Below are 10,193 nucleotides of genomic sequence, written 5' to 3' on the forward strand. Positions count from 1 at the left end.
AAAAAAAAGAAAATTGAAGTATTATTCAACAAGAAAAATAGAAAAAAAAAATAATTAGGACTATGAACCAACAAAAATGCCACTACACCAGTCTTTGGAAACACACTGTCTTAGTTAGGGTTGTCATTGCTGGGATAAAACACCATGACCAAAGCAATTTGGGAAGGGAAGGAACGAGTTTATTTGGCTTATGTTTTTAAGTGTTCATCACTGAATGAAGTCAGAACTCAAATGGGGCAGGGACCTGGAGGCAGAAGCTGATGCAGAGGCCATGTAGGGATGCTTCTTACTGGCTTGCTCCTCATGGATTGCTCAGTCTGGTTTCTTATAGAACCCAGGACCACCAGCCCAGGGATGGCACCATCCACAATAGGCTGGGCCCTCCCTCACCAATCACTAATTAAGCAAATGCCCTACAGGCCTGCCTATAGACCTATATGAAGGCCTATATGGAGGATTGTCTTAATTAAGGTTCCCTCCTCTTACAGAATTTTAGCTCATATCAAGTTGACATAAAAATATGGAGTATACATGCTAAACATTTTAATCAAGAGGAATTTTATATACAAAAAATGCACAAACCTTAAGTATTCGCTTTGGGTGACAATAGTAGCATTCACCTATATAATAGGAAATCATACCCTTATCACCCCTACTCCTGAGGGAAACACAGTCATGACTTCTATCCCTCATCTCAATGGAATCACATTTACTTCTATTGTTTTGTGCAATATCATGAGTTTTTTTAGGTTTACTCATGTTGTTATATAAGTTATAGCTAGTACTGTTGAATAAGTAGCATTTCATTGTATGAATAGTCTAAAAACTGTTTATTCCCCCACTGATCGACATTTTATTGCTCCATTTTTTGATATTAATACCACTATGCATACTCACATGTATGCATATATAGACTTTATATAGACATACCTCCAATTCAGTGTGTGGATATATGACTTTATTTTATCTGAGTAGTTTCCTGAGAGTGGAATTTCTAGGTCATATGTTTAATTCTACAAATATAGAGAAATAGTTCTCCAAAGCATTTGTACCATTCCATACCCCCTCTGACACCATTCAAGACTTCTAATGGCTTGATATCATGGCTAGCATTTGCTATTGTCAGAGTTTTGTTTTAGCCATTGTAGCTTGTGTGAAGTGTTACTCACCACAGCTTCTGATGCGTCAGAAACAAAGGTATGGTAAGTATCTTGTAGCTGAAAGCAAACTAAGTAAGCCTCAACTAATTCTAAGATATTTTAATCTGAATAAAAAAAAAACAATCCTGACTGGGGCTATGGCTCCATGGTTGTGTACTTGCCTAGAATGCACAAGGATCAGTCCTCAGCACTAAAAAATAATTCCTGAGCAGAAAATGAGACTCTGCCCAGCACTGACAACTAGTCTAAACAACTTGGAAAGCAGTATAAGGCCTAGCAAATTTGCAGCAAGCAGAGGGTTCCCGGCATCTGCAACCTTGAGTTAGAGCAATTTGAAATCAATGGCACGGTCTGTGAAGATTATGAAAGACAGTAAATTCCCACGAACAAAGCAATTAACAAAAATTTGCCTAATGATGAAGCTGGCAAATTAAGCAACTGATCAATCCTGTTTACTCGTCTCTGAACTGTACCACACCCTGTAAAGACATCGATTGTGCCTTAGCATTGTTGCTCCACGTTAGAAATCACTTGCTGGGTTTTTTTTTTTTTTGTTGTTGGTTGGTTGGTTGATTTTTAATCTGTCTGTCAGATAACCATGCTATATAAGTGTGCTTTTTAGACACTTGTCTTACTTTTCTACTGAGGTGACATAACACCATGATCATAGCAATTTCTAGAAGAAAGCATTTAATTGGGGGTTCGTGGTTCCATATAGTTAGAGTTCATGCCCATCATGATGGGGAACAATGGCAGTGGTCAGGCAGACATGGTGCCGGAGCAGCAGCAGAGAGATTACTTCTGAGCCACAGCAAGAGGCAGAGAAAGAGCTAACTGGGAATGATGAGGACTTTTGAAACCTTAAAGTCCACCTCTCTTAAAAAAAAAAAAAGTGACACTTCCTCCAACAAGGCTTACCTCTTAGTCCTCCCCAAACAGTTCCACCATCTGGGGACCAAGTATTCAAACATACGAGCCTTTGGGAAATGTTCTCATTCAAATCACAATACTTAAATTCAATCACTTTGAACTAGAAGTCAGCTGTGGTTTTTAAAAGATGTCTATATAGAAGCCTATATAGAAATATTTATTTTACAATAGCTCATGTTTATAAAGAGTTCCCTGTGTGCCAAGCTCTTCCTGAAAACATTTAACACGTGTTATCTCATTTAATCTCTGAAATCATCATATAAACTAGGCACTTTTTTGTTTGTTTCTTTTGAGACAGGGTTTCTCTGTGTATTGCTGGCTGTTCTGGAACTCACTCTGTAGACCAGGCTGGCTTCAAACTCAGAGACCCACCTGCCTCTGCCTCCCATGTACACTGCCACCATTCAGGCCTGCATGATAGCCTGCCCCATAACCACAGTGCTGGTGGGATTAAGACAGTAGAAGCATGAGTTCCAGGACAGCCTAGGATACACAGGGAATTCTAGAACAGCCTGTGCTTGCTTGCTAAGACCCTATCTCAGAAAAACCAACTGATGAATAAAATAGGTCTTCTTACTAACCCCATTTATAATTAGTTCACCTAATCTCTAGAAGTAATTGTCCCTAAGCTTATAATATTATTAGTGAAGGACAGAGACCAGATTTGAACTCTAGGAAAATGAACCCAGAGTCCTAGTGTATGTCCATATGTTCTCATGTTTTACATTTCTATCCCATCATAATTAATGCAAAAGAGTTTGTGTAGTCCAGGACAGTATGTCCATTATATTTATCCCTGTGGAGTGACCTGAATTCTGTGACTCTTTTCAGAAGGACCCTCTGAGTCAAATGTCACTGCTGTGCATGGTGAGGGGTGTGGCTGGAGATGAGAACACCTAGACTAGACTCCAAGAAGGGATTGCACAAGAATAGAAGGCTGGGATCCTTTTCCCAAAAGTAGGCTTTGCCGTGATATCGGAGACCAGGGTAAACACATAGAATATGGGAGGCACTCTTATAAATATATATATAAAGGAAAACAGAAGAGAAGATAATGGCCATCAGTGGGTAGCTTGCTAAAAAGGAAATACCAATGGCCAACAATAATGTCATTATAAAGGCATATCAATACTATCAGAAGTCACTTGCTACTCACAAGAATGCCCCATTTTTAATATATGTTTGGGGACATAAAATTACAAATACATGAATGTGGAAATTGGCCTAACCACATTAGATGAGAACTGTGCTCAATCTATTAAGACTTAAAAACACTCTAGGAATGACTAATCTCACTTATCAGCGCCTAGAGTAACACCTGGGCACAGAAGGACACCTGCAAGGATTGTCACTGCAGCGTGTCTGCATCACAGCGTTTACAAATGCAAATGCATGTCAGTAGGCTGAGAAATAGATAAAACATGGCGTGCAACCACTAAGAATGTGGGAAAAGGGCTGGAGAGGTGGCTCGGTGATCAAGAATGCTTGCTGGGCAGCCATGAGGACCTGAGTTTGGATCCCGGCAAACACAACACAAGCCAGCATACATACCTGCAATGCCAGGACTGTGGGAGACAGAGACAGGAGGAGTGGTGGGGCTTGATGGCTGCCAGTCTAGCTCTAGGTTCAATGAGAGGCCCAGTCTCAAAGGAGCATAAAGTGGAGCTTAATAAAGGAAGATATCAGATGCCTTCTGGCTTCTGCCCATGCACACTGGTACCCATGCCAGCACATCATACACTGCACGCACATGCACACACATGCACAAACTTTTCTAAAAGGATGTGATAAAAATTCAATTAAGAACCAACAGAGCGAAATCTCTAAGGCTAATTTGAATTTTAAAAAATCAAATTGCATAAGGAGCACAACTTAATACCATTTATGCTTTGCCTAATGAGTTACAAAGCAATAGCATATATTGCTAACAGATTTACACAGGTAAATGTAGAGAAAATACCTGGAAGGAAATGTTCCCAAATGATTTTTTGTGGTTGCGCTTGTTTGCAACCATAAATGGTATTTACAAAGAGACACGGATCCTTTTTCTGTAGCACCCCATTTCTACAAGGTGAATGTGCCAACATGTTATCAGTCATATATTTTCTTCTTTTACAGAGCTCACGGTCAGTAGGGATGCATGGTACACATTCAGCCTTTCCCTTTCCTTCCACAGCCCACCTAAACCGAGGCCTGTTCTCCACCCTCCTGTGTAGAATGCCATCCTTCTCCCTTACAGGCGAGTCAAAACAAAGACAAGAAGCAGTGGTGTAGAGGCCCAAAGAACTGAAGGAAGGAAGGTGAGTGGGAATTGAGCACGGCACATTTCAGGTCGCTTGCTGCAAGGGAGCTGAACCTTCCAATACTAAGATACTTTAGAGAGGAACGGAGCACACGCATGCGCCGCCAGTGGGAGTGTAAATTAACTCACCTTCCAGAAAGAAAGCCACTTGACGACATCTACCATAATTTAAAGAGGCACGTTCTGTTTGGTCAGCAAGTTTACTCATTAGCAGTTACCCAAGACAGATATCCTCACGCTATGCAAAACTGACATCTGAACAAGCAGGGTTGCACAGCACCGGTTTGAGTAAACCCCATAAAGGTCCAGCAACCAGAGTTTCTGCATAAACAAACTGGGATCCAAGGGGGATTCATGAGGCAATTTAAGAAATTAGCTCCAGATGTGCTTATGTGGCGTGATCACCTACATGTGTGGTGAAATCGAAACAGAGGTGTCTAGTAATGTACATTTACAATTCTTCCACTTATGTAAACTGTGTACACACATAAAAGTAAGGGATCTGGCGGTGGGTGGGGGAGCGTCAAAATATCCGCACCTACAGATACTGTTCTGTCCTTGGGCTGTCTTCTATATTTTTCTTTTTTATGACCACTAAATGGTGGTTTTAAATCAGGACCCAATACTTGCTTCTCACAGGTTCTAGGATCCTGAGACATGGCCGCTGAGATAAACAGTGACTCAGTGTGCCTTTGCTGTAAGCCAGAGGTCAGTCGTGAAACTAGAACCTCTTGACGACTGAACCAGAGCCAGACAAGATCTCAGTCAACAGAGGGCGTTTCCTTTCAGATCATTCTTGTGACAAGAGCAATGCATGGAGAGATTGAAGAGATAATTTTTGAAAAATGAAATGTATTTGTTAGCCTGCCATCTGGAGATATCTGCTGTAAATAATAGTATTAGAACCTCCTATGCTTTTTTTTTCCCTAAATGTTTTCACCTCCTCCAGATGGAATTTAATGAACACAGTTTTGCACTCACTCAGCTTCTTAAACTCAAAACCATATGCAAGACAGGTGTGCTACCATGCACCTTGAGTCCCAGCTCTCAGGAGGCAGAAGCAGGTGGAACTCGGTGAGTTCCAGACGAGCCAGGGAAACAGTGAGACCCTGTCTCAAAAAAAAAATAAATTAACAAAAGTGAAACTGTACACAAAAGATCTTTTTACTCACTGACTGTTACTCTACTCTGTGACTCTTCAGAGCTGTATGTGGATGTAGTACATATGCTGTTCCAAGCTTTGCCACAGTGACCAGGGCTGCAGTGTTGATGTGCCTGTTCAATTTTGCACATAATTTATTTTCTCAGATTAAGCTCCTACTAAGAAATGTAGTTATCAGGGGAAACACTAGTGTAACCCTTGCTGATCTCCACCAGTTCATACCGTCACTTCTAGTGACAAGGGAGGCTATTTTGTGTCTTTACCAACTATGGATTCTATCATTTAAATAAAAAAAAAATCTTTGAAAATACCACTTATCCTATGAACGGGTCTACACTGTTGAAAAGCATGACTTTTTTTTCCCAACTAAGGAACAGCCTTGAGACACTAGACTAATCCAGTTATTCTGAAATCTTTTACTTTCTGACCTTGTGCTGGGGTAGCTTTTCCACTTACTGATACCTCATGGGAGAAAATGGTAAGGAGGAGCGTGAGTGAAAAGGAAGCCCGTACAGATTTTCCTGTCTCTGCAGACGCTGAAGAGGCCGGTGCTCCAGTCCCCACCAGTCTGGATGATGGTCGTGACTGTGGTCCTGCTGCTGGCTCCGCGGATAGGCTGCTTCACCACGGTTCGAGCTGGTACTTGGCTCCTGAAGAGTCAAGGATGATGGTTAACTTGTTAACCAAGATGCTGAAGAATGATAGCCATTGATCAAAACAGAACAATAAAGAAGAGATCAGAGACCCATGGAGCCAAGAGACTGAGTCATACATAATCCAGGCTGACGCGATCAGCTCCCTCTTTCAGCATGCCTCCTCTGACTTTATAATGTTTTGTCCCATTAAGGACCAATCTCTTACTCAAGTTGAATGTCCAATCTAACACCTAGTGTTTGCCAGGGTTTCATAATAGCTAACTTCACAAACTTGAAACAAAGAGACATCCAGTCAGATCCCAGCATGTCCCTCCATGGTGACATGACCTCAGCTAAGTGGTTTGTGCTCCCTACCTCCTGTCAGTTCATATGGGAAAACGATCTCACAGGGCTTATTGTATCAACTGAAGGACATAGAACTAGTTTACTGTCACCCGAGGGTGTGCCACAGGTGAAGTAAGCTATAACCCAAGAGCGGTGAGCATCTGCTCAAGAAAGAATGATGGGGGGACTGAGAGAGCAGCTAGGAACCTGGGCTCAGCTACTGGGGTCAACATGTGGATGGCCCCAATGCAGAACATCCCACACATTCCTCTTGGAGTTAATTTTCCTTGAAAGGAATGGATATTTCCACTTTCTGTAATTCTAAATTAGGAAACAATTGCTTAAGGGACTGGGATGCAACAGAAAAGTGAGGGGAAAAGCTCCCTCCTATTTCTGAGATAAAAAGTTCTGTCTGAATTTCAGTCATGGAAATGGCAAGCTGCTTCAAGGTTCATGGGAAAGCTGGGTCAACTTGGAGTCAGTGGGGCCTATCATGAGTCTGAGCCTGCACTGTGTTGTCATTACCTTGTGGTATGCCTCTCCTGCAGCAAGCCTCATGAGCTGTCTGCACCTGCTCTCTGAGGTGCTGTGGAAAATTAAGGACAGAACCTGCCTCACATTCTCAATAAAATAAACAAGACGCAGCACCATTTGCCCAGGAACCATTGTTGCAGTAGGTCACCGAGTTCTAGATGCCCTAGGAGTCAAAGTGAAACTTGACTGAGCAATCATAAGAGTGCATTGCTCTGGGGGTAAATGGCTGGAGAGCTCCTTTCAAATCTGATTTGGAGCAATCAAATCAGTGAGATGTTATGGTATGGTGATATGTCTTTTCCACCACACCAATACTCCCTGCTATTGTGTTGAAGGTCCCTAGCTGGTGGTATGATATGAGGTTCTGGAACCTTTAGGTGACAAGCCTATTTGGAAAAAGTACTTCATTGGGATCTTTGAAGGTTTTGCCTTGTGAAGGGACGAGTCACACCTTTGAAGGGAGCCTCTAAAGGAGCCAGAGAACAGTCCCTTTCCCTGCCTGCTTCCTGTCTACCCTAAGGCATACACCACCTTCCTTCATATATTCCTCCCACCACAATCCTCTCAACACGGGCCCATAATCAATGGGACTAAGGAATATGGATCGAAATCTCTGAAATCGTAAGCCAAAACACATCATTCTTTCTGTTCAGGTGTTTATGCCGTGCACTCTGTCACAGGGACAAGAAAATTAATCGCTTGCCCAAGCATCACCAAACAGGACAACTTGCCGAAACAAGTTCCAAAGCCCTGCCCCAGACCAACTGCACAGGTCTCCAAAGAAGAAGTCCAGAAGTCACGACCGTAACAGGTTTCCAGGTAACTCTTAAGCAAGAAGTCTGTTGCCACCTGACACCTCATGCAGTGGATCTGAAAGCCACTGGTGACTGCAACAACTCCCAAGTCTTCACCAGCTAGGCGGTGTCCATGGAACAGGAATGGCAAGGGACACAGAACAGGTAGTAGGCAAGAAGAGAGGATACTTGAAACACAACTACTCCAAAGACCCAGTGAGTCATCAAGATGTTAAAGAGCTGGAGATACTCCACGAGAGCTCAGAAGGGACCTAGAGGCCGGGCTGGAACTACTGGGTCCCCAGAGCAGGGCTCGTCCTTTTATCTGGTAGGCATTACAGATAATACTTAGGGTCTAATTAGCACTTTGAGACCCTATATGTTCTTTTTTTAAAAAAAATATTTATTTATTTATTTATTTATTTATTTATTTATTTATTTATTTATTATGTATACAATTTCTACATGTATACCTGCAGGCCAGAAGAGGGCAACAGACCTCTTTACAGATGGCTGTGAGCCACCATGTGGTTGCTGGGAATTGAACTCAGGACCTTTGGAAGAGCAGGCAATGCTCTTAACCACTGAGCCATCTCTCCAGCCCCATCCTATATGTTCTTAAGACTTGGAAAAATGTGTAAAACATAAAGCTGATGCTAAGTCAAACACTGGAAGTTAGCATTATGCCCATTCCATTGCCAAATAGAACTCACGAATTCTGTTGTTGCTTGGAGTATTTTTGTCATTTGATTTTGAGCCAAGGTCTGTGAAGTCCTGGCTGGCCTGGAACTCACAGGAGATGAAGCTGCCTCTGCCTACTGAGTGCTGAGTTAAAGGCTTACGTCACCACACTCAATCCCACCCGCAAATATTTGATTGCATTTGAAAAAATGTGTTTAAGGTTTTCCTGTTGCTCAAAAAAAATGCCCAGAGGCATAGCTGCTGAAAAGTAGCCACCAGTGGCTCATCATGATGTATAACCAAAAAAGTTAAAAACAAAATTGTAAAATACCCTTTCCCCTGCCACTCAGATGTGTGTGAAGATCGAGAGGATTATGGCCTGCGTATGTGTTGATGTTCAGCCTGAAGTGTGTTAAGGGTTACTTCTGCATATGCTCCCTGAAATGTGGCTGTATATGGAGATGACTCCTAGAAAGTAAAGTTCAGTAGGGCAGAGGGATGGAATCCTGAGTTAATGGCATTGATGAACAGAGAGACCAAGAAAGTACCCTGTGAGCCAGGAGAGGCCTCACCGAACCCAACCGCACTCCCCCAGTACCAGACTTCCAACCTCCAGAACTGAGGGAAGTAGTCATTACTGACTCCACCCGGCCACCGATGAACATTTGAAACTGGTCCTGAAGAAGCTGCCTTCACACTGGCCCTGTTTCATCTCCCTCCATGTGTGCTCCTTGTTGCCAGGGGCACAGGCTGTTGTTCCTCTTTGTATGCCCAGCATCAGCACACTGCCCTGAAAGGGAGTGAGTACTGGATAAATATTTGCTGATTGGATCAAATAGATTCACTGTCTCTCCTATTGTACTCAAGTCTTTCTTCAATCTAGCTCCTCTGGGCTAAATTATGCAACTTGAACTGCATTTCAATTCTGTAGCCTAACTCTCAGGTGTGAGCTGATGAAATAGAAGCAGAGGATAGCCTAAAAGCTTTCTGCATCTCTCTACACAATCCAAGGCATTTCCTTCTCGGCATGGTGCCTACCAGTGAGGGCTTCCATCATTATGCTAAGAGCTTCAATCATCTCTGATTTTAGTGGAGGGATTTCTGAGGGCTGAACACCTGGAAAGATTTTTCCCTGAAATGAACCATTTGCAGTCTGCAGCCCTAGACAAGAGATTTTTTGCTTCTATCTTAAAATTATGTGCATAACACCTTTTTATCACAGCAAGGAGGCCAGTCTTCTATCTACTCAAATCAAGTAACTGAGAAGGTAACTTTTACTTGTTGCAAAAAATTACGTGTGTGTGTGTGTGTGTGTGTGTGTGTGTGTGTGTGTTTGCCTAATTTTGAACTCAATAAGAACTCTATTCTAATACTCTGAATCTTTGGTGATTTTTATTAAAATGTTTAGATTTGCAGTTCAAGCTTAACGCTGCTCATCTGTCATGATTCAGAAAGTAACGCCAGCCCTTCCCTAGGCACTGCCTATGTGCCAGGCATTTGGTAGTCCCACTAAAAATAGCAAGGTGATGAGGTGTGACAATGTACACTGGTAATCCCAGGACCTGGGCAAACAAGGCAGGAGAGGTTGAGAGCAACCAAGCCTCCATAGCAGACCTGGATGGAGGTGGGCGGTCCTTGGACTTCCCACAC

General features: G+C 42.6%; 1 protein-coding gene across 1 annotated transcript in view; it reads right to left on the reverse strand.

Moving 5' to 3' along the window:
* Positions 1–10,193, reverse strand: part of Plac8l1 (PLAC8 like 1) — a 17,293-nt gene that overhangs the window by 5,332 nt on the left and 1,768 nt on the right. The window contains exon 2 of the mRNA XM_005356039.3: positions 6,068–6,204. Within this exon, the coding sequence (XP_005356096.1) occupies positions 6,068–6,204 (137 nt within the window). The remainder of the gene's footprint in view (positions 1–6,067; positions 6,205–10,193) is intronic.

The sequence above is a fragment of the Microtus ochrogaster genome, chromosome 18, assembly GCF_000317375.1.
Source record: "Microtus ochrogaster isolate Prairie Vole_2 chromosome 18, MicOch1.0, whole genome shotgun sequence".
In the NCBI taxonomy this organism is placed as follows: Eukaryota; Metazoa; Chordata; class Mammalia; order Rodentia; family Cricetidae; genus Microtus; species Microtus ochrogaster.